The sequence below is a fragment of the Brassica rapa genome, chromosome A09 (genome assembly GCF_000309985.2).
Source record: "Brassica rapa cultivar Chiifu-401-42 chromosome A09, CAAS_Brap_v3.01, whole genome shotgun sequence".
Lineage (NCBI taxonomy): Eukaryota > Viridiplantae > Streptophyta > Magnoliopsida > Brassicales > Brassicaceae > Brassica > Brassica rapa.
This window is the reverse complement of record NC_024803.2, coordinates 24,720,312-24,745,847: the sequence shown is the minus strand read 5'-3', so window position 1 is coordinate 24,745,847 and position 25,536 is coordinate 24,720,312. Positions and strand designations below refer to the sequence as shown.

General features: G+C 37.2%; 3 protein-coding genes across 8 annotated transcripts; 1 reads left to right on the top strand and 2 right to left on the bottom strand.

Annotated features, from left to right (window-relative positions):
• Nucleotides 1-241: 241 nt before the first annotated feature.
• On the bottom strand, nt 242-1,560 carry LOC117127776. Its single transcript, XM_033278437.1, has 2 exons — nt 402-1,560; nt 242-321 (listed from the first exon to the last, which is right to left on the bottom strand). Exons 1-2 carry the CDS (start codon nt 1,558-1,560, stop codon nt 242-244), a joined length of 1,239 nt encoding a protein of 412 aa, XP_033134328.1.
• Nucleotides 1,561-11,732: 10,172 nt separating this feature from the next.
• Nucleotides 11,733-13,626, top strand: LOC103848632 (probable receptor-like protein kinase At1g33260). Its single transcript, XM_009125503.3, has 2 exons — nt 11,733-12,331; nt 12,604-13,626. Exons 1-2 carry the CDS (start codon nt 12,007-12,009, stop codon nt 13,320-13,322), a joined length of 1,044 nt encoding a protein of 347 aa, XP_009123751.1. The 5' UTR covers nt 11,733-12,006; the 3' UTR covers nt 13,323-13,626.
• A 7,392-nt stretch (nt 13,627-21,018) lies between these two features.
• On the bottom strand, nt 21,019-23,687 carry LOC103843990 (auxin transporter-like protein 2). 6 transcript variants are annotated; one of them, XM_033280637.1, is made up of 4 exons: nt 22,928-23,687; nt 22,532-22,644; nt 22,062-22,403; nt 21,019-21,892 (listed from the first exon to the last, which is right to left on the bottom strand). In XM_033280637.1, exons 3-4 carry the CDS (start codon nt 22,148-22,150, stop codon nt 21,181-21,183), a joined length of 801 nt encoding a protein of 266 aa, XP_033136528.1. In that variant the 5' UTR covers nt 22,151-22,403; nt 22,532-22,644; nt 22,928-23,687; the 3' UTR covers nt 21,019-21,180. The 6 variants fall into 6 exon arrangements, with proteins under 6 accessions (XP_033136528.1, XP_033136529.1, XP_033136531.1 ...); XM_033280638.1 differs by having other exon boundaries at nt 22,595-22,644; XM_033280640.1 differs by having other exon boundaries at nt 22,219-22,403; nt 22,595-22,644; nt 22,928-23,686.
• Between the last annotated feature and the right edge of the window lie 1,849 nt (nt 23,688-25,536).

Below are 25,536 nucleotides of genomic sequence, written 5' to 3'. Positions count from 1 at the left end.
ATTCTCCCCCTTTTTATCTGAATGTGACAACCTATGCAACCTGCAATGTAAACATCCACGCAGCACACATATCCAAGACAAAGAAACTACTCAACCAGTGATCATCAACTGAAAACACAATCCAGTAAATAAGTTGCACACTGAATTGATAAAAGCACAGTCGAAACACACAGTCTGAGTCTTAAATAGTACAAGCTGGATTAAAACTTAAAATGTCATTAAGCACTAAGACATGACCATCCTACGCGTCTTCCTCATCTTCATCCTGCTCATCGTTTTCTTCAAACCCTGGATGAGGAACATGCTGCTCATAGTCTCCCCCTGCATAGGTGCACATTTAGAAAAAAACATTCGTTAGACATAGAGTAGAAAAACTACAAAACACGGTGCATCTCCCTTACTCCTCAGGCGAACTCGAATGGCTTTGAGTCCCGTAATAGCGCGATTGATGTCGTCCTCAAGGCTAGCAGCACTTGAGTCTGCTCCAGACCCACGACCAGCCTTAACATCCTTGACAACAAGCTTCGGTGTTCCAGTGCACTCATCATGAAGCAAGTCAGGAGTTATAGTTCTCTGAAAATGGATGACCTGCTGAATCAAGTTAGGGAACATGATACACCGAGTCTTCTCTGTCAGAGTGTTCGCTGCCATTGCTACTATCTGATCATAGACGAGTTTCCCGAAGTCAAATCCATCATGATGATGAAGCATGTAGACGAACCTGAGTCGCCTTTGGTTCATTGAAGTGTAGTTCCTGGTGGGAATCCAATTCGAGCAGACGAGCTTATACAGAACCTGATTCGTAGCTGTGAGATACTTTGAACTCATGTTCTCACCTCGTCTTATTCGCCCATCTGTGAGAAAGCCACAAACTTCATCAAGACGTTCATCCATCCAGTTAGGATCTTCTTCAAACCCCGGAATGCAATACATCGAATTAATCAGACTTGGAGAGAATTCAACAAGCGATCCTCGAACATACACCGCTACACCATCGTCTCTTTCCTCAGCTTCCGGAAGATTAGCAAGGAATTCCCAGATTACATTGGGCTGATAAGGATCGAGATCAGTGAGGGTATGAATCAGTCCTGCCCCAATCACAATATTTCTGACATCCGAGAGATTCTCGTCCGTGAGAGAGATAGACTGCTGTGGAATGAAATTCCGCCTTCGGAGCTCTCTGAAACGCTCAGTCGCCTCGATTGAGAAGAACCGTTCAGTCATTGGCCTCCTTGAAGGTCGCATAAGCTCTGGATAGAACTGAGCTTTAGTTTGATATACACTCCGACTCTCCTCAAATCTCTGTTCTTTGGAGCGATTCGGAGGAGTGTCTTCTGCCATCGGAGCTTCGGCGGAATGATCGTCTGAGGATTCCCCATCCGAGAGAGACTCGACTTCAAGCGCGTTGTTCGGGGGTAGAGGGGCAGTGTCACCAGCTGAGACGCGACGGCGGCTCCGCTTGCCCGAGGATGACCCAGAAGAGAGGTCGAGCGGGTTCATCGGAGTAGACTCGACATTCTTCAGTTTCATGAGCCGCGAGCTTCTCCTTGTTGGTTGCATGTTGCCAGTGAGAGAGATTGAGTGCGCCGGCGAGAGAGAGAGAGGATGTAGCACTTGAATACAGCTGCATCATACAATCCTCTAAAATAACCCTAATCACACTCACAAAGCCCGTTAGAAACAAAAACACTAGGCCCAAGACATGAGACCCAAGATTTGAAGGACTAGCAATAGACACAGCCATAATTTTAAAAGAAAATAACACCACAGTGTGTGAGACAGAGAAGTTGTGAGATTGATAATCATGTCCTTGTAAGCGATGCAGCTCACAAAAGAAACAGCAACTAAAGCACCTCGCCAGAAGACATACTCCAGAATGTCTTTTAGCGTCCAGAGGAGAGAGACAGAGGTTGCTTCCCACTTGCACTCAGCCACCAAGAAGTTTTTGATAAAGAATCAGTGAGACCAACCCACATCTGTAGCTGTTTCTCAGCCGAGTAGCTGTCACAGACATGATTCCATCATGCAGCTTACTCACACCTATACCCCGGCAGCATAGTCATTTGTATGATCTGGAAACACAGTGCAGACATCTTGTATGTCTGTCTCTCCAACTCGACAGTTATGGTAACCTTGATCTGTAGCTATTTCTCAGCCGAGTAGCTGTCACAGATACCCATTTTTTTTTTTTTTTTTTTTGTGTTTACCAATCAGAGTTGACATCAACCCTGCCCCATCCAGACAGTGATCGAGAATAGAGTCTGAAGGTTGTGTCCTCCAGCTCCATTACGAGTGTCCATCATTCAGGGCCTTTTGTTTTTCTTTTCTTTTCTGTTTAATAATCCAAGGCACTCTTCTTACCCAAATTTTACTCAGTCTCTGCTGTGTTTCCTCATTCAATCCAGACAGTGATCAATGCTCAGATCGAAAATGTTGCAGCATCTTGATCCAAGATGAGTGTCTTTCACCAGTGAATCAAATGACTTAACTGTTAAGGAGACAGCTGAAACGAGCTGCACAATCAAACTTGTTGACTCAGAGTTTTGTGGTTGTGGTGGCACATCGACAAGCAGTAACACATATATACAACTGCCATGCTCTCCTCTTCTGACATGACTTATTCAGAGATTCACAATTCCCAAAGCCTTCCGAAGGCCTAGGAACGTGTTGTAGTCCAGAGGTTTGGTGAATAGATCAGCCAGTTGCCTTTCAGTAGATACATGCTCCAAAATCACGATTTTCATCTCAACTAACTCTCTCACAAAATGATGACGAATGTCAACATGTTTGGTGCGTGAATGTTGAACCGGATTTTTAGACAGGTTTATGGCACTCATGTTATCGCAGTGAACAAGCATAGGGTCAGAGATGATACCATAATCAACTAGCATTTGGCGCATCCAAAGTAACTGAGTGCAACAGCTTCCTAGAGCAATGTACTCAGCTTCAGCAGTTGAGAGAGAGACGCAGTTTTGTTTTTTGCTATGCCACGCCACCAAGTTGTTACCAAGAAAGAAACATCCGCCAGAAGTACTATGACGATCATCCAGACAACCTGCCCAGTCAGCATCGCAAAATCCTGCAAGATTCACGTTAGTCTCAAAGGTGTAATGAAGACCAAAATCCAATGTACCTTTCACATATTTGATAACCCGTTTTACTGCATTCATATGTGACTCTTTTGGATTAGCCTGGTAACGAGCACAAATGCCGACACTTAGACACAAGTCAGGTCGACTCGCGGTAAGATACATCAAGCTCCCTATCATGGCTCTATACAGTTTCTCATCAACGGGTTTCCCATCCTCATCTCGTGACAGCTTTGTAGTTGTGCTCATCGGAGTATTGGCTGTCTTGCTCGTCTGCATACCGAATCTTTTGATGAGATTCTTTGCATATGTGCTTTGTGAAACTGTGATTCCATCGTCTAACTGCTTGACTTGTAGTCCAAGGAAGTAACTCAGTTCTCCTACCATGCTCATTTCGAATTCAGAGGTCATCGTCTTTACGAACTCATCAACCATTGACTGAGATGTTCCTCCAAATATTATATCATCGACATATACTTGAATGATGAGGATATCTCTCCCATTCTCTCCAATAAACAGAGTTTTATCAACGCCTCCTCTTTGAAATCCAACTTGAGTAAGGAACACTGTCAGACGATCATACCATGCTCGAGGGGCCTGTTTCAGACCATGCAATGCCTTCTTGAGTTTGTAAACATGATATGGAAAGTGAGGATCCTCGAACCCTTTAGGCTGTGTGACGTAGACTTCTTCTTGTAGTACACCATTCAGAAATGCACTTTTCACATCCATCTGATAAAGTTTAATCTTCAGATTGCAAGCCATTCCAAACAGCAGTCTGATTGACTCAAGTCGTGCAACTGGTGCAAACGTCTCGTCAAAATCCACACCTTCGATTTGTGTGTAACCTTGTCCCACAAGTCTGGATTTGTTTCTGATCACATTTCCTTTTTCATCGGTCTTATTCTTGTGAATCCACTTAGTGCCAATAATATTCACACCATCAGGTCGTGGTACCAGTTCCCAAACTTGTAATCGATCAAACTGTTCAAGCTCCAAGTGCATAGACTCTGTCCAAAACTCATCGTTCAGTGCTTCTTGAAGCGTCTTAGGTTCAATCAACGAGACAAAACACTCTAGCTCGTTCATCTCAGCAGTGAAGCAAGCAAGCTTGACCATTTGCTGAAAATCAATATGTTTCTTTCGTGTGACTCTTTCACCAAATACTTCACCAATCACATCAGCTGAAGAATGATTCTTATGCACTTTAGTTTGATTCAGATCCACTTGCTGATCTTCAGACAGTTCATCCTCTTCTTCTGATTCTTCTTTGACCCTCACGTCAGAGGATGCTTCAGCTGGTGGTGTAACACACTCTATCTTATGAGTGACACGAGCTTGATAGAAACCAATGCTGTCGTCGAACACGACATTTACTTTGTCTCCAATGAATTTGGTACGCTGATTGAACACTCTATACGCAGAGCTGTTGGTTGAATATCCGAGGAACATACCTACATCACTTTTTGCATCAAACTTACCAAGATGGTCTTTATCATTGAGTATGTAGACCAGGCAACCGAACACGTGCATATGACTTAGGTTCGGAGTCTTCCCTCTGAAAACTTCATACGGAGTAGTCTTTGTGTTAGGTTTGACATACACTCGATTTATGACATAGCATGCAGTGGCTATAGCTTCTGCCCAAAACCCGGATGGCACACTGTTTCCACATAGCATCGCTCTTGCCATCTCCTGTAGAGTTCTGTTCTTCCTTTCAACTACTCCATTTTGTTGAGGAGTTCTAGGAGCTGCATATAGATGCTTGATTCCTTGACTGTGACAGAATTTATCAAACTCCTCATTCTGAAATTCACCTCCGTGATCACTCTTGATCTGCACAATGCCACCCTTTTCTTGTTTAAGTTGTAAAGCCAAAATACGGAAACTCTCCAACGCGTCAGACTTATTCCTCAGGAAGTCCACCCACGTATATCTGGAAAAGTCATCTACTAGGACAAAGATGTACTTTTTCCCAGCAATGCTGTCTGGAGTAATTGGTCCCATGAGATCCATGTGTACTAGCTCGAGTATTCCCTTGGATCTAATCTCTGAAATATGTTTGTGCTGGACCTTCACTTGCTTACCTTGACAGCACCCTCCACACACTGTATCGGTCTGTTTCTCAAGTTCTGGAATTCCCCTAACAACCTCAGCGTTAATCAGTCGGGTCAGACCATTAGTATTCATATGTCCCAGCCTTCTGTGCCACAGATCCAATTTAGACTCCTTAGCTGAGTAGCATAGGTGTGTCGGCTTCCACATGTAGCAGTTGTTTCCCGACCTTACTCCACATAGAACAATGTTCCCTTTAGCATCAACAGCTCGACATTCTTTGCTGTTGAAGATAACTTCTAACCCCTCATCACACAATTGATTGACACTGATGAGATTTTCTTTAAGACCATCCACATAGAAGACATTAACAAGCTTAGGTAAGACAGACCTGTCCAGTTCTCCAACTCCTCGTATTTTTCCTTGTCCTCAATCACCAAAGGTCACTTTGCCTCCTTTGATAAACTGAAGTTTCTCAAAGAAATCCTGATTTCCAGTCATATGTTTTGAGCAGCCACTGTCGAAGTACCAGGGGGTATCAAACTGTGAGTTAGAGTCAGAGCTTGTATACGCAACGTTGCTTACCAGCTCAGTTCCAGTGGATAGGGTCGCAAAGTTGCAGATGATGGGTTGCTCTACGTCTGTGCGTGTTTCAGACTTTTCACTGTGTGCAACAGTCAAGGTTTTCTGCTTATAGTTTGGGTACAGATCTTTCTTAGCTATCCACACGTGACCATACAGTGATGGTTCCATAAAACAAAGATTCATCCTCCATGCACGTTGATACTGACTTTGTCGAAAGAAACAAAATCTGACATTGTGACCACGTTTTCCACAGAAGTGACGCCCGTTTCCTCGTCGTGTAGTAGCATTCTTCTTTAGGTTCTCTCCTTTCTGATTATTAATCTTTACCTTCGTCGCGGTTTGAATTTATTTTTCATTCGAACTCCCTTTCACGAACACTGTTTCTTCCGCAGATTTGGAAGTAGCTCCTTGAAAACCTAGTCCCCAGTTACTGCTAGGACACTGACCAATGGTGAGAAGATGATCTAGAGTTGTTGTACCAGTAGTGAGCATTCTTACTTTCTTGAGATTGTCAGCTAGTTGATTCTCAAGTAATTTGCTCTTGTCCATCTCCTTGGTTAGTAGCTCATTCAGACAATTCATCTTCAGCTCAACCTGTTTTTGAACCCTCTCTTGTTCAGTCATCGCTCGTTTCAGTGATAGCAATTCTTGGTCTGAGTTCTTGAGTATAGACAACTCAGTGGATTGTTCAGAAGGTTTCTCCAATTCCAGAATATTCACCTGAGCTTTCAGCATTGCCTTATCTTTTAGTAGTTGTAGATTCTCATGACTGAGTTCAGCAAACTTGTCGAAAAGAGACTTGTATTCTGATTCAAGATCGTTGTTGAGATCATCTTCATCCTCTTCTATGCCTGAATCTAGTCTTGGTTCTTCTTCCTTGCTGACAAGTGCCATGAAGTTCAGATGAAGCTCATCTCTGTCGCTGTCACTCTCCGACTCTGTATCACTGAAACACATAAGTGACTTGTCCTTTTTCAGATTATTAGGACATTCACTTCGAGTGTGTCCAAATCCCTTGCAGTCAATACACTTGAGTTCTTTGCGTTTAGCTAGTGGGCACTCATTGCGAAAGTGTCCATACCCCTCACACTCATGACATTGTAACTCCTTCTTCTTAGAGTTCTTCGTGTCTTGCCTGGTGTTTTGAGAGCTGCTTCGATCTGAGTCGTTCCTCTGAAATCGTGAGTTTGATCTGTTTCCTCCTTTATCCATTCGCTTAATGAATTTGTTGAAGTTTCGAGCCATAAGCCCCAAGTTCTCTTCTATCTTTGTGACTCGGTCCTGTTCGTTTGAGTCAGATACAAAGGCGATGCTCTTTTGAGAGTTTGTAGTTCGATTGGATTTCTCCAGGTCATGGACCTTCAAGATACCAGACAATTGATCAAACTTCATTTCATCTGTGTTGACAGCTATATCCAGTACTGCCTTGTAAGCTTCAAACCGTGGAGGCAGACATCTTAACAGCTTTTTCACCAAATCCTTCTCATCATATTTCTTTCCAAGAACTGAAGCTTCACTGGCAAGTTCACTGATCTTGGATATGAATCCATCAATTGGTTCATCATCAGTCATGCAAAGATTTTCAAACTTTGAAGCTAGGTGATCGATCCTTGTTCTTCGCACGCTAGTATTTCCCTCAAAGTGGTTGGTCAAAATATCCCAAGCTTCCTTAGCAGACTCACATCCCTGGATGATTTTGAACTGATCCAGATCTACCGAAGAAAAGATTGCAGTAAAAGCTTTAGAGTTGAATTTGGAAGCTGCCTTTTCAGGATCAGTCCACTGATTCTTTGGTTTTGGAGCAAGAGTTTTGTCATCAGTCATCATCGTTGGCACGGACCACCCTTCTTCTACTGCAGTCCACGCATCCTCGTCAATTCCTCTGATCAACTGTCGCATCTTTGCCTTCCAATGACCAAAGTTGCAGCTGTCCAGCATAATGGGTTTATGAATTCCGAATAGTTCCTTCATGGTGTCCATGAAATCCGCAGGATCTCAACCTGTTAGTAGTGTATGATACCACAGAGGTTTCCCGCTCTGATACCAAATGAAAGTTCAGGGACTACCAAATATAAGAACTAAAACACAAGATACCAAGAACACTTTCTTGTATATTAGAAATCTGTTAAACAATTTTCCTAGATCTGTTTAATCCGAATTACTCTCAGTCACACACGGCTAGAGACGGACCAATTCCTAATCTGTCAAAGCAGAAAGCACAAGATACACCCACGAGTACTTGTCTTTCTTAAGCTCTCAAGAACAAACCTCTTGCTCTAGCTTTTCAATCAAAAACGGCTAACCTTAATCTACACAAAGTGATCAGGTTAAATACTCTTAACACAATACCCTAGTGGCCTAAATATTGTGATAAGCCCAAATCTTCCAAATCTTCTTTGCTTCACGCCCAAGTAAGATCTTGGAACCAATGAGACATTGACACGTCATTATCTCATAACCGACTTGTAACAGCAAGTCACACTTCCTATATCGTGCATAACACATCCTCTGTTTCTCAATCCGACAAACTCCTTTTTCTTGAGCTTACATTAAATACATCGGTATCTCCGAAAAATAACTTTGCCCGTGTGCTCGTTGTTGCCGCATGATTTGTTTGTCGCGGCCCATAATACGATCAGCACGAAACACAAATCACGAGGAGAAATGTATGTGTTGAATGATAAACGGGAAGTGATAATAGTACCATTGAATAGTATAAGGGCATTAAATTTAAAGAAGCAAAAGAAATGTGTCGGTGAGTGGTTGGGTATATTGAGTTCAATTCAAGAGAAATTCGAGTATTTACATATACAACACGCAGAAAATAAGAGCATCTTCCACGTTTCAGCGTGTTGAAAATGAAAGAAAAAGACACTACATCTAACCTCTATACTTGACGACATCTTTGGATTCAAAATTAATTAAACATAGAAAGGAGAGTACTATTTGAATATACATGGATGGGACAATGATTCTCCTACCGTTCCCTTGCTATTGAATTAATGTATATACATTGTTCAATATTATATAGTTTGTATTATTAGATTTAAGAGTTAGAGGGTGTAGAATATAAGATGCTCGGGTTTTAGAGAGAGCATGTACCCATGCAATCTTATGTCAGTCTGGTTGGTGGTGCCTAACGCCTGTTTAACCATTTTGGAGAACGCATGTGTGATTTTTCTATGAAAATCATTAGAAAAGCTGCTTTAGTTATGATTGGATCTACAAAAGAGAAAGTTGCGAATTTTGTTAAAAAGATAAAGCAAACAATTTTTTTTTTTGGTGTTGAGCAAAGTTTTTTCGTCAGCAATTAGTCTTTAGTTTTTTTTGTCGGTTGCTAAGTGCAATTAGTCGTTAAGTTTATTTTTTGTTGTTTTTTTTTTTTTTTTGTAAACTGGCTTTTATTTTTTGTTGTTGGTTGCTTAATTAGCCATTACTCATTAGTTACCGACAGACTGAAACACTACTCTCTAAGCTGTTGCTAAAATATTTCCAGATCGTGGGCAATTCACCAGATTTGTTGACCACATTTTGTTGCTAAATATATAAATGGTTTCGATATTTTGCGCTTGCTAGTATTTCACGACATAATTTCGTTGTTACTTTATTACGAATTAAAAACAACGTAGTGTAGTGATTAACAGGCTGGGGATTAACTAGGAACTTTGTAGGAAAGAAAATCGCTTACTACTTATATTTTTATATTTTAGATTACATAATACTCATTCCGTTTCAGCAAGGCCGACTCAATAGTATCATGGACCCTGGAGAAAAAAATTTAATTTCCAAACTATTGTTTTTCTTTAAAAAATCTGATAGGTATATGTTTTTTTTTAAAAAATAACAGAAGTATTTTTAAAAAGAAATCTATGAAAATAAAAAAAACACTTTCATAAAAAAAAATTTGGGCCCCTTTTTTCATATTTTTAAAATAAAAATACATGTATTTTTAAAAAAAATTGGAGCCCTTATCTATTAAGAAATAGAGGACAACAAATTGTGCCCGGGGCGGTCATACCGCTTGCCCCCTATCTAAGTCAGTTCTGCGTTTTAGAATGATCCATGTTTTATAAAAAAGAGTTGTTTTTAAAAGATCCATATTTTACTTTTTTTAATGTATGTAATAATAGTAAATTGTAAATTTCAAAGACATTAATTGTTTTAATGAACTTTGATTGGTTAAAAATCATAAAAAAAAAACTAAATATGGAAAATAATGCATTTATTGTCAAAATTTTACTTTTTTTCTTAATATATATGAAAATTATAGAATATATTTTATTTTGAAACGGAGGGATCTAAAAGAATTATATATCTACATTGCTTAATTGCTGGATAGGTCATACTTATAGTAACATGACAGATGATTTAGATTCAATATGATCGGCAACATACATTATGGTCCTTTTTTTTTTATCAATCATTATGGTCCCTATCCTAAAACTTCCCAATTAATTTTGCTTTTGTAAAACTTCGTATTTGGCGGTGGTGATGGTCATTTGAAAAACTAAACCAAAGTGCAATTACTAGTCACAAGGCCATTATTATTGAGGGATCTGTCTCTCATCAATTAGTATTATTTTTAGGTAGATTTTTCTCAAAAAAATAAAAAATCATTTTAAGAATAAGCCAACATCGGTTGATTCTAATAGTCCGTAGTACCCAAAGCACTGGAGTGATCCAGTATAGGGAAGAGGCCTAGAAGTGCCTACTACTACACCATACTACACTTGGATCTAGACATTTACCGAGCTAACCCCTATCCAGTGCCTGGCAGAGCTAAGGGGTTTCCTCTGTTCCCTAAATTAAGATTTTCTATAGTATGCACGCTCATTAAGAATTTAATATATATTTATGATTTAATTTATTTTTTATTTTTTTACACATTTTCCAATAACTTTAGACCAATAAAAATTAATCAGTTAAAATATTATCAATTAATGTTTTTCAAAAATATAAAAAAGTACCTTAACAATATATAAAATCCGTCTTTGTGAAACAAGAAAAAAATCTAAAAAATCGGGAACGGAGTAGTACTATGTGAAATTCATATTTATAAATCCCTCTGTTTCTTAAAAATTATCATTTTTCATTTTTTTCTTCATACACAAAAAGTGTTGTTTTAGAATTAAAACGAAATTTGTACTTATTTTTAACTTATTATTAATTAAAAAATCATTGATCTTATAAATAAATTATTTATCTCAAATACTATTATTTAAATAAAAGTGATTAATAAAAAGAGAAATTCTCTAGTATAACCCTTTTTGATTTTTTATCATAAAAATAACTTTCAATGATGAAAATGATCAAAAGAAATTTTATTAAAGAATAAAAATACATTTATACCATATGGTTAACTAATCTAGACTTATGGTTTAGAGTTAGGGTGGAGTTTTCATTCAAATTTTAAAAAATAAAAATAAAAATTTTCAGAATTAAAAGGGGCTATTTTAGTCATTTTCTTTATTGAATACTATTTTTGTGACAAAAACTTAAAAATAGTCATTTAACAGAATTGCCCTAATAAAAATATATTATACATTTTAATAATTTTCTTAATATGTGTAAAAATGTTTAAGTGACACTTTTTATTTATGAAAATGAGGGAATATGAGATTCCAATTCAAAACACTTGATAGTAAATAAATTGATTTTTAATCTTTATACATTATTTCATAATTTCTTCAACTACGAATATGAAATTCTGTCATTAACAAATAATTTTGATTACACTGAAAACTTAAATAGGTTTATATATAAATTGTATTTCCCAAACATGAATCACAAGATTACACCATATGAAAATGAATTTATATATGTAAAAGAAATTTCTGATTGGAAATGGGATGAAGCATGAGTTTTGTCTACCCCATAAATAAATAAAACACATAATCTTATGGGTATTAAAGTATTAATAACAATTATTGAAAAATATATGGGCAAAAGAAAAAGTATATAGAGAAGGAAATGAGTGAGCCGTAGTGGTTATAACGTCAGTGCAGCTTCTAGGGAAGGCTTCTTCTTCTTCTTCTTCCTCATTCCTCACAATCGGTCAAACTCTGCCTCTCTTTCTTCCTCTTCTTCTTTAATTCATAATCTACCAAACATAAACACATTCCTAATCAGATCTCCACTCTCCGATTCTCCTGTTCCTTCACTGTCGGCAGTTACAAACCCTTTGCATTTCCTAGAAACCCACCATTCATCTCCTTAAATCAGAGAGTCCTCACTCAAACTTAACAACTTCTCTTTTCTCCCTCTCTCTGTTTCAAGAATGTCTTGTTTCTTAACTTGTGTACGTTTCGATGACTGGACCACCGACAAGAAACCCAAGATCACTGGATCTGTCTCTGTCTCCGGCATAACATGTTATACCTGGGACGATGTAGAGTCTCTCACCTCAAATTTCTCTAGACTCATCGGTTCCGGTGGCTATAGTAGTATCTACTTGGCTCGTTTGTCTGGCGCCAAAAAAGCGGCTTTCAAGGTTCATGTGGGTAGCCACCGTCTTTACCAGGTGTTTAGATCTGAGCTCGAGATCTTGCTTCGTCTTCAACATCCTCACATTGTCAAGCTTCTCGGTTACTTCGACGATTCAGGTTCCCAATAGTCCTTTGAATTATTTACATCATACATGAAAAAGTCAAAATACTTTAAAGAACAAAAGCTATAGGATTTTATTTGATAAATGCAAGTTGTTGTACTTTATTCTTGCCTTGTCCTCATTAAAATTCTTTTTGTTATTTCAGGTTTTCACCCAAATTGTTTTTTCTTTTTTCATGTTTACCCCAAATGATCTATTTTGTTGCAAATTATATCCAAATTGGTATCATTTTTATAGTGTTAATGTTTTACATCTCTGATCTTTCAGAAGAAACTGGTGCGCTTCTATTAGAGTACCTTCCTCAAGGTAACCTCCAAGAGAAGCTCAATCACAACAGCAAACAAGTGTTGCCATGGAGAAACCGTACCGCCCTAGCGTTTCAAGTTGCGCAAGCGATGGAACACATTCATGAAAAATGTAGCCCTCAGATTGTGCACGGTGACATCAAATCCTCCAACATACTTCTTGACAAAAACCTCAACTGCAAGCTTTGCGACTTTGGATCAGCCAGAGTCGGGTTCTCATCTATGGTCCAGCCTTCTACAACCATGTCGTCACCTCGTTCCAAGCAAGTGAGGATGATCGGGTCTCCAGGGTACACTGATCCTCATTACTTGAGAACGGGGATTGCTTCGAAGAAAATGGACATGTATGGGTTTGGAGTGGTGGTTCTTGAGTTGGTTTCTGGTAAAGAAGCGGTTAGTGCTGAGAAAGGTGAGATGCTGGTGCATACGGCAGCTCCCTTGATACAAGATATCTGTGATTTAGGTGCCAATATTGCAGAAGAAAAGGTGAGACAGTTCTTGGATCCGAGGTTGTCTAAGGACAGTAGTCTTGATATAGAAGAGGTAAAGACAATGCTCGGTGTGGCTGCTTTCTGTCTTCGCAGCCCGCCATCTCTCAGACCCTCGGCTTCTCAAGTTGTACAAACTCTTGTCCAGAAGATCCCGTATCTGTCTTTCCTCGGTTGTGGAAAAGAAGCGTGATACATACAAAAGACGATGAGGTTTAGGTAGTGACTAGTACTTGTGTTGCAGTCTAGTAGGTTTATAAGAAAGCAAAAAGATTCTGAACGTTGCTGAGAAGATTGAGTTTTGTTGTTGTATAGGAAATTCTGCAAAACCCCAAAAAGAAAGAAGGTAGATTCAAATTCTTCTTCTGCTTAGTGGTTTGTATAGTAAACAACAAACAATAATTTGTGTGAAAAATGGATTTTGTAAATATTACTGTGTGATGTATAATACAGCTAATTGGAATTAAATCACAAGTTGATTACAATTTGTTCCTTTATTGCATATACGTTCAACATCAAATATTTCTTTGCGATACATACTTAGACATAATTTATAGATTCAGTTTTAAATACTGTTGATTGCATATTTAGTCAACAATGAGTGAGTGAGTATAAATGTATAAATGGTCCGGAGACCTTCATATTAACAATCAGGAATAAAAAAGTTTCGGCAATTACAATAACTTGAAGAGATCGTTCAAACATATTATCTAAACAATTTCTCTCTTATGAGTTTTTTGGTCGTCAAAGACAAGTAAGAGAAGTCGTCTTGGAATTTTGTGGTCTTCGATTTCTTGTCTTGTTTCTGCACTTTTTTCTTCTCCTTTCAATGATTGTAACTTCTTTTATATTAAGTACACTTTTTTTTATAGCGAGATTAGTTTTTCACTATATGGGCAGAGCTTGATTTTGGGTCTAGCAATAGTCCCTTTAGTTCGCAAGTGTAAAACTTTGGCGAATCTCTCTAATTCTGTAAAAATCAGTTCAGCTATGTCTTTTGTTTGATATTTTGTGAAGATCTTCAAAGAGATACGTTTGAGGTTCATTGCTTGATTTGTGTTGGTCACTTCTGAATGGTCTCCAGTTCTTCTTCAAAATCTGAGGAAAAATATTCACATAAAAAAAGATTGCACGTTCTTGAGTATGAGATGAGTAGCGACATGGCTGAGTTGAAATCAACAAAGTTTGTTGGCGTGAATAGATCTTTACCTGGTGAAGAGGCGAGCTAGCCGTTGGCTTAAGGGGAGACGGCGTCGTGGTGATAACTTTATTAACATAGAGTTTTTTTTGTATGGGTGCTGTGATCTCTTCTTTAAAAGATATGGTTAAGGTAACTGTTGATTTGTGTGGGAGAAGGAATCTCGTAGAGTGAAACTGAAACTTCATCAGAATGGTGGGGCGCTGGATTGAGAATTGTTGAGGCCGTTGCGCTAGAACATAACTTGTCGTCATCTATGTCTTGCGGCGAAGAGACGAGACCGGGGCCTCAATTTGTTGGAGAAGAGGAGACGATGTGCGTAGATCATCCGAGCCGACCGAGCGCCATGGAGAAGAGGCTGGTGCTCGTGGATTTTAGCTCGTCACGCACAGTGGAGAGGATATATTTTTCAAGGAAGGAGGTGAGCTCCTCCTCGTCAAGTATTTTATCGTCAAGTTCGTCACTGTTGCGGGGATCTTAGATATCATTGTCCATGGATACAAGGTTGACATCGTATGGAGGTGTTGATATCTTCAGATCCGATTGAGGAGAGCTTGAGAAATTTGATTGACAAGGTCTGCATTGATGGTGCAGGAGAACAACGAGGTTATGGCGTCTAATCTTGATTTGTCGTTAGAAAGAAGGTTGTTGAGATCGTTGAGGAGGAGATCGTCGAGCTCCATGTAGTTTCCAATGCCAAGCATACTAAGATCGTTGAAGGTGTTGGGCTTGTTGTTAGTGAATATCAGTGTCGTATCGCCGTCAGGATGATGTTTGTGAGGAAGTTGCTAGATTAGTAAGATGGAAGGTTGGAAGCAAGGTCATCCAATCAAAGTGGAGAGTTATGTGCGAGGTCGTCAAATGGTGAAGCCAATGTTGGCAAAGTGGTCATTGCCAGAGATGAGGTCGTTGCCGGAGATGATGTTGTTAGTGGAGATGAAGTAGTCGTCGGGGAAAGAGAATCAAAATTTTCATCCTTGTCTTCGTCGTCATTGTAAGTTTGATTAAATGCTTGAGTTTATTCATCATACGTTCTAGCGTATTTAACATAGAGGTTGTTACAACAGAGTATTCAGTTTCCTATATTACAGAAATATAATATATTTACAAAACTTAATGGGAATATCTTGGGCATATTTTTTCACCCTCCCGCAGTGAGAACGTCATATTGTCGGACGTTTAAGCTGTTCTTAAATGCCAGGAAGAGTGATGTTGGTAATACTTTGGTGAAGATATCAACATATTGAAAGGCTATTGGAACATGAAGTACCTTAACTTGACCGAGTGCAACCTTCTCGCGTACAAAATGAAGATCGATTTCAATATGTTTGGTTCTTTGATCTTGCATGGGGTTTGAAGACATATACGGAGCTGATATTATCGCAGAAGACCAGATTCGCTCGTGTTAGAGAAAGATGAAAGTTCTAACAGAAGGTTACGTACCCAACACGTCTCAGCCACTGTATTTCCTACTCCTATGTATTCCGCTTCTGCGCTTGACCTGGAAACTGTTTGTTGGCGCTTTGAGAACCATAAAATGAGGTTGTGGCCAAGGTAGACACAGTAACATGATGCGGATCTTCTTGTATCAGGGCACCATGTCCAATCCGCGTCGGAATAGGCCATCAGAGAGTCCACCTTTGATTTGTAAATCTGTAAACTTTGATCTTTTGTACGTTGTATGTAGCAAATGATCCTTTTGAGTGCATTCAGATGGCTCTGTCATGGAGCATGCATGAATAAACATATTTGTTGCACTGCATATGTAATATTGGCCTTGTGAATGTTAGATATTGAAGTGCGCCAGCGAGTTTGTGATAATCTGTCGGATTCTTAAGTGACTCGCGTCCCCTGCTGAAAGTTTTGAATTAACACCTACTAGTGTAGAAAGCGGCTTGCAATCCTGCATGCCTGCACGCTCAATAATCTCTTATGCATAGTTCTGTTGCGTGAGAAGAATACCTGACTTGTTGTAGTGGACTTTGATCCCCAAGAAGCAAGATAATTCTCGCATATCCGTTATTGGAAATTTACTTTTCAGACTCGTTGTGATCCCATCAAGGAGTTTCTTGCTAGACTTAGTCAGGACCCCTGTTCGAAACTACGCTAGGCGCTAGTCGGGCGGCAATCACGGGCCTAGCGAGTTATAAAAAAATCGGGGATTAATCGGAGTATACGCGGGGACTAGTTTAATTATTATTTTATTTAATTATAATATTTAATTAAATATAAAATATAAATATATTAGAATGTAATAGTTTTTTTGTATGTTATCATTGAAATTTATATTTATTAGTTGAACAAAATTAATTATTAGCATATGTTAATACCATACAAGTGGAAAACAAATTAATCTAGACTAGTTTGTGAATATTCATATATAACAAAACTTCGCTGTTTCTCAGTGGTAATGTCACAAGTTCGTAGGGCGAGTAACCCGGGTTCGAAGCTCCCCGCTTGCAATTTATTATTTTCGCATTGTTTGCATTGATTTACAAAAGTCCCACATCGGTTGCGGATGAAAAGAGATGCAAAATCTTACTCTATATAATAGAGTTCACATGTTTGGAAAAGAATAAGGTATTTGGGCTTCGGATTTCTTCTATAGCCCGATATATATTTTGCAGTTTATTATTAAGCCCTATATAATCAGACCGATTAATCGGTAAATGAGCCGCTTAGTTGGTTAATGGGCCGATTAATCGGTCTAATGGGCCGAGTAAGTTGAGTCCGATTTTGTGAGGCGATTATACCAAAATCGCGGCGGGTGATGTCTGAGTCGCGCCTACTCGGACGCCTAGGCGGCTAGGCGGGTACGTTTTCGAACAGAGGTCAGGACTATGTCGTCTGCGTAGAGAATTAGGTTGGGAAGATCATGTCCTCGCTTGTAAACAAACAACGATGGGTCGCACCTGCTAGTGATAAAGCCAAGACGAGTTAAATAGGAACTGAAACACGCATTCCAGGCCCTAGGTGCCTGTTTCAGGCTGTAGAGCGCCTTTTCATGCTTACAAACATAAGATGGGTGTTGTTTGTCGACAAATCCGAGTGGTTGGTGCATGTATATCCACCGAAATGGAACCATGCAGGAAAGCATTTTTCATGTCGAACTGCTTCATCTCCCATCCTCTGCTAACATCTATATTTAAGACAATCCTTAATTCGAACAAGACTTGGTGGCGGCAATCATCAAGGTTCGATTTACATGCATTCTTGGATATAGGTCAAAAAGAAGTGAACAAGACTTGGTGGCAAACACCATTAAGGCTTAATTCATGGACATTTGTCCAATCTTGGTCAATGATCCTGCAATGGAAGTAAACTTTGACTAATGAGAGAAATTACTAGAGAGAAAATATAGGAACTAACTTTTACCTGCAAATCTAAATACTTGTTTGAAAATCCTTGCATCATGTGATCGATACTCCAAAGGTAAAGCCTGCACTTTTATTTATGTTAAGAAATGAGGTTGGTAGAGGGGAATGTCAGACATGATTTGGTAAGTTGTTGGCTAGGTGAATTTGGTTGCTAAGCTAGGATATTGTATTGTGCTTTTGCGATTAGGACTTCTAAGATGTGGATTTCAATATTACGGAGGTGATGATTCTAAGTTTTAAATCATGTTAGTTCCTGCTGTTTTCAAACCTCTTTCAGAGAGACTGCCTGTTTGTTTTGCTTGAGAACAAGCAAAATGGTAAGTCTGGGAGAATTGTTATACCATGGATTTTACCCACTTTCAGCCATGGTATATAAGTGTTTTAAGATATAACTAGATCCTTTCTCCGCGCTACGCGCGGATAATATATTTAAACTTGTTACATTTATAATTTTTTATTTGTATGTGAATTTTTGTATGTTAAATTATATATAACTAATTTTTAAATTTGTTTTTTTTTTTATATTTTTAGTTTGAAGTAGGCATTTCTATTATATGTAACATAATTAACTAATAAAATATAAAGAATCAAGTCCGAGATTTTAGAGTTATGTAAAAAAGATTTAATTATGTATAGAACATAAATTATCTTAGTTTAAAAGATCGGAATCTCATCTCGAATAAATTCACGAAAAGAAAAAGTACTCCAATAACCTACTTAAAAAAAAAAAACCCCCTTTTCAAAAAAAAAAGCGTACTTAATAATATTTTTTTACGTGTAATAGTTGAAAACTGACAATTGAATATCGATCTAGAATATTATTTTAATATATATAATGGTAAAATATTAATTGTAATAAACAAATTTTGAATTTTGTAATATTACATGAATTAGAAGTCTTTAAAATCTAAAATCTATTTTATTAACATAATATTTTTTTTATTAATTTATTATTTTGATGTTACAAAATATTGCTTTAGTTTTATTTGTATATTAATTTTTTAATAATTAGTTTCTTTTTAAGTAATTTTAAAATTATTAAGAATATAATATATTTAAAATTATTAATTTAAATATATCTAAATATGATGTCTTATTTTTATGTGTCTTTGCGTTGAGCATATTAATTTGTAGTTTCTATATTAAATAACACCTTGTTGCGTACCGTTATATGGTTTTAATAAATGTATTGTCATTTCATTTTTATTACTACTAACATGATTTTTTATTGATCAGTGATAATGTATTTTTAACGTTATGTATTATATTTTATCGTATATTTTCTAACTTTTCATGCTGACACTTTTTTCGAATCATTTTAATTAGATAATATGTTTAAAGATGTAAATAAAACTGTGTATGTTCTAAATTTAGACTTTTTAGTGTAACTGAGCACTACCAATTATGGAAATTATATTATGATTTTATTTTACTAAATCTTTCTTTATGTGTATAGTTTTTGTTTTATTTTGTATTTTTACAATTTTATTGCCTTATTCTTTAATTGGAGAGAATTGCTACTTCTAATTTTTGTTTCATATACCTTAAAAGTCTTCGTTTGATTTTTGTTTGTCTTCTTTCTTCAATTACAATGTACAGTTCGACCGTTTCTTTTTTTTTGGGATCAAACTACTAACATTATCAGCTAGAAAAGTTTAAACTCCAAGAATGGAATGAGTATTTGTGCTAGAAAAAACTGATTTAGCCACTAATATAGTGAGATATTATAATATTAAAAGGTATGAAAACTCTTCTCTGTTGTCATATACTGGACATAATTAAGTTGTTGTCAATTGATTATATATTTATGATACCTGGAAATACATCTTTAGTTCTTCATTACATCATCTTTAATTGATTTACGGTTCGACCATTTCTAATATACTGTGAGTAATATAATATTAGATGTAGATATCTCATTCCAATTAGGAATACACAGAATGAGAGAAATTCAAGGTGAGACCACTTTATAATTTTGTCTTCATATCTATATAGAGTTAGTTTATAAATTACTCTATATGTTTCAAAATGTAATCGATTTTAATTAAAATCTGTAATATTTAAAAATTATTACTTTATAAAACTGTCATTTAATATATAAATTTAATCAATTCCACAGTAATTTACATAATTTAATTGGCCACACAATATCTAATAAATATAAAAACAATTTATATAGTGAAACAAAAAATACTTTTAAACCATTATATTATAAAACAAAGGGAATATTCAAATTATATTGAAACATTAGAATAGTGAGAATTATAAAAGCTATAATCTCAACGTCGATCATTTACGTCGGTCATGCCTTAGACCATCTCCAATGTATTCCTCTATTTTTTTTCTCTGAAATAGAACAATTTCATAATAGAGATGGATTTGTTTCCGATGTATTTTTCTATTTTCTCTCATAAAAAAAATAATATTCTTGATATATTCTTTTCTAAGTTTACAAATAATAGTTTTTATATGTGAAAGTTGAAAACCAGCCCAATTTGTTTTAGTATTTAATAAAATTATGATATTATTTACACTAAATATTTATTTACAAACTATTATGTAAAAAAAAATATAATTATATTTATATAAATAATATATTACACTAAAAAATATTTTCGGTTATAATTGTTTAAGTAAAAATTTAAAAGATCATTTTGTAAAAACAAATAGAGCAGATGACATGGAAAAAAAAAATAGTTTTTCATTGGCCGATTATTTTCGCCTACGTGGACACTCTATCTGAGGCTTATATCCTCCAGTTTTAATTAAAATCTGTAATATTTAAAAGTTATTACTTCAGAAAACTGTCATTTAATATATATATTTAATCAATTACACATTAATTTACATAATTTGATTGGCCACACAATATCCAATAAATATAAAGTTACATTGAAATTTAAAAACAATTTATATAGTGAAACAAAAAATACTTTTAGACCATTATATTATAAAGCAAAGGGAACATTCAAATTATATTGAAACATTAGAATAGTAAGAATCAGAAAAGCTGAAATCTCAACGTCGATCATTTACGTAGGCCATGCCTTAGACCATATCCAATGTATTCTTCTATTTTTTTCTCTAAAATTGTGGAATTTCATAATAGAGATGAATTTGTCTCTGGTGTATTTTTCTATTTTCTCTTCTGAAAAAGAATATTGTTGATATATTCTTTTTCTAAATTTACAAATAATACTTTTTATTTGTGAAAGTTGAAAACTAACCCAATTTATTTTAGTATTTATAAAATTATGATATTAGTTAAGAGTTTTCCGGTCGATTCGTTGGGAGTATTTTGGGCGATGTTATCCTTTTGACCAAAAAAAGATACGATGTTGTCCACGTTAATTTCCAAAGACGATAGTAAAACTTGACGACTAAAATTGAAAAACAAAGAGCCTTGGTAAAGATCTATACAAACGAACCCAAATCTATCTCCTTGGAATACACCAACCGTGTCTGCTCATTGTTGCTCAAAGGCTACGAGTGTGGTTGACATGAGGATGACTGATCGGAGGAGGTGAAGCCATTACCGGTGGAGGACACTGGTAGCATTTCGTGAAAAGTCTGAATGTGTCAATCTGGTGAACAAAATTTATCATACTGGCCCAACCACCAAACCCAAATCCAACTATGAACACCCACACCACAATGAATGCGTTGATGGTGAAAGCTCCTGTCCACCTTCCTAGAAACCTCGGCGGCTGCTCCACAGAGTTCTCACGTGCAGCGGATGAGCGGAAGGTGAAGATGTGAGCCACCGCAGGGATGATGTTGACGGTGAAGCTGGCGAGGAGTGATCCCACGGTGGAGTTAATGGGACCGAAGAAAGGGAATATGATTGCCAGAAACCAGATGGGTATAACCACAGGAAGCCTCGCGGCGGCTCTCTTGCACATGCTCTGGCACTCGTGCATGCCTATCAGCTTCTCCCACACGAAGTATAGAGGCGTGCAGGCGAACCCAAACGTGATGAATTGGTGGATGAGCATGAGCACCACTGCAAAGTCGCGGAAAAGGTTCTTTGGGAGGAGAGTGAATGCATTTGAATGGTTTAGAAGCAAATCGCCAAACGCCCAATATACCGCAGACGCAGAAGGCAGCGTCCGCGTCAGAACGTACAGAGTCGCAAACAGGTAAATAGACTTATACTTCTGCGGCTTCCACATCGCATGCATTATTTCTCTGCTCCAACAACACATGAACACAAATTCAATTTACATAATTAATTGAAGTAAATGTGTGAATAGAAAAACAAAGAACGGAGTGGTCCTTTTCATCAATCTCTGTAACTCTGACTATACCCTTACGATACATGGATTAGTGGGGCTAAGAAGGTAAAAAAAAATCATACACAGTAACAGCATGGCCACCGAATGTGTAAAGAATGTTTGTGGCCCCTGTGAAGTATAACACCAGCTTGCTTGGTCCCGAATACAACATCACCAGCTAATCTATCTAACCGAATAACTTACCAAAACATAAAAAAATTCCTTCAGTAATTAATTTACCTGACCATGGAGGATGGAGGCATTGGTGAGGTACCAAGCAGTGTAAGTGGTCATCAAGAGTCCAAGAAAAGACCAAACCCTGTAGTTGTGGAAGGAATGGATGAAGACTGTGGTTGCACAACATGCCCCAAATATGTATGTCCATGTCCTCTTATCCAGATTGTCATTTATGTAAATATATGTTGCTGCACATTCATTCATTATTCATTAGAACCACAACATTATCAATCTCATTAAAAAAAGAAATATATATGTGGGTTGTAATCTTCTTTTACTGATCAATAAAGAATTTGAGATGATTTGTAGTAAGTACATGGCACAAGCTATGAGTTGAATGACAGATCCAAAGAGAAGAAATGTGCAGTTGAATGCTAACCCGACATTCCTCCAGTGCTTCCCAAGCAATCCATCAAGAACCTCGAACCACTTGACATTGTAAAAAAAAAAATACAAAATTGATGATCAGTGTTTGGTCGATGACAGAGATTTAGCGCTGGAAATACAAACCCAAAAATCAACTCGGCAGGTTCAATCATCAGTGGATTCAAAATAAATAGAAACACCCAAAAAAAAAAATCAAATATCAGATCCAATCAATCTTGAAACTACAACTTAATTTGGTTTTGACCAAAAAAACCAATATCCAAATACACATAGAGCTTTCATATATATTATAAAACAAATTTAGAGGGGGAGAGATGAGAGCCACCTAGATCCAGAGTTGATGACATTGGTATGACCGGGGAAATATAGATTCTACGTCGTAGTTCTTCTTCTCCTCAGCAAAATAGGATGTGAAGAGGTAGATTATATAGTGATTAAACTAAATGATAAAGCTTTATGAGTCACAATTTTAACGTTACAGAGGAGAAGAGGTGAAACGGTTGGGTTTCTTCGAGGAAAAGGAGGAAGATGAAGTCGATGTAATCAAACTAATTTTTGACGTGTGAGGAATAGATGACATGGCACAATACAACTCTATGATTGGTCTGAATTATTAATCCGACGTGGACAGCTTCTCCTTTGAGCTTATTCCCCTTTTATTATTGTTTGATTATTATGTTTTGTAGTTTTTTTATAGTATTTACAGGTTCAGATACATTCTGGAGAAATATAGTGATTTTGGAGCCTTTTGAGTGCAGAGCTGCAGATACGCGTCAGATGTCTAGCTATGGATGGAGCCCTTCCCACCGTTAGACTGAGCCCATCTTTTGGCAAAAGCTAGAGCTTTGAGTTAGATTTTCAATGTCACCGTTTGAGGTCAATCAGCATCCTGTAACAGAAGTTATGTGATACCACTGAAATTACCCTAAGGAGTCTTACTCTCATCAAAAGAGGTTCAGATGTAGTACTTAGGGATCGAATCCACAAGGAGCTAGGGAACAATTAAATCTAGTGTTTATTAATTCTAAAGGTTGTAATGTTTTAAATAAAATAGCAATAGTGACTAGCGAGTAAATGATAAATGTAACTTAGGTTGGAAATGATATTAGATGCAGGGCCACTATTCAGGTGTTGGAGATTATAATTCCTATAGATGCCTAACTGTTGCATGCATGATATATTAGAGCTCATTCGCTTAACTCAGTGATCAGCTGTCGCATGTACCACTGGGTTAACAGACTAGATTTTGTGTCTCACCGGTTAGATGCAGACACAAGAGAGTGTCGATCGATAGTCTATTAAGACGTCGACCGATACACTTTTGCCAACATCGATCGATTGTCAGTTGAGGACATCGATCGATGGGTTCTAGCCAGGCCTATGCGCGAGTATGAAAATTCTCTACTAAGATTCTAAATTGGCGGTTAGCCCTCTCTAGCAATCCTAATATGATAGATAGATGTCAGGATGGGATAACAAGGGTGTTTGAATATGCAATCCTATGATCATGTTCTAGTTAGCTAGGCTAAAACAAGCAATGAGTACAAATCTATCATGAATATCACAACAAGGCAGATCTATAGTTTGGGGCTAATCCCACAAACCTATCTGAACCCTAGATCTAACAGTTGAACTACTCAGACATAGCAAAACAATTCATATCAATGGATAAATAGAAACTCATGGAATAGATGATAGGGAAAATGAAACAAGGAGTTCCAATCACAAGTGATATTCTCTCCCAAATGAAACTTGTAACAAAACTAGATCTAGAAAAGAAAAGCTCTCTCTGCCGTCAAACACTTAGGCAGTATATATTCTACTAGGTTAAAAACTCGTCAGGGCATTTTGGTAATTTGGCTTGGGCTTGGTTTTTAAGTCTGCTGAATCCAAAATGTCGCGTCTGGTGTCTCGACATCGATCGACGGTATATGTGTACATCGATCGATATTAATCTTCATCTGTCGAGGCATTTCCTGATATCGATCGTCAGCACTGATGCATATCGATCGATTATTCTTCCTCTCGTCGACCTCTAAGTGGACAGCTCGGGTGAAATGTCCTTTATGCTCCAAAATGCTCCAAAGTCATAGCTTTATTCCGAAATCCACCTGAACCTGAAAACATACCTAGAAGAGTAGAAAACATAGATATATATATAGTAAAATAGTAATATACCATGGATAAAAATGGGTCAAATCTAGGGTATATCAACTCCCCCAGACTTATCCTTTTGCTTGTCCTCAAGCAAAACATACAGGCAGTCTCTCTGAAAGAGGTTTGAAAATGTTTGGGAACTTAAGATTTTAAAAACATATAAATCTTTCCTCAACAATTTTGTAACCACATTTAAACAGTCCTAATCACAAAAGCACACTATGCAATATCCTAGCTTAGCAACCATTTCTAACATAACACAACTCATCAATTCACGTCTGACATCCCCTCTACTGATTTCATTTCTTAGCATAAATATAAAGTGAATGCTTTACCTTGGGAGTATCGATCACATGATGCAAGGATTTCAGACAGGTTTCTGGAGCTGCAGGTAAAAGTTAGTTCCTAGTTTCTCTCTCTCTAAATTTCTCTCTTGAGTCAAAGTCTGCTTCCATTGCAGGATCAGTGACCAAGATTGGACAGGCTTCCATGAATCAAAAATTAATGGTTGTTGCCACCAAGTTCTGTTCACTTCTTTTTGACCTATATCCAAGAGTTCTTTGCGAAAGCGAGCCTTGAAGATTGCCGCCTCCAAGTCCCGTTTCGAACTCTTTTATTTGAGTCTTTATGAATCAAGCCTTAATGGTTTTAGCCACCAAGTCCTGTTCAGACTCATCCTAATTAAACAATAGATCTTTCTTATATATTTTATTATTATTATTATTATTATTATTATTTTTTTTTTGGATAAATAGAACTAATCTAGGGTCAAAATCT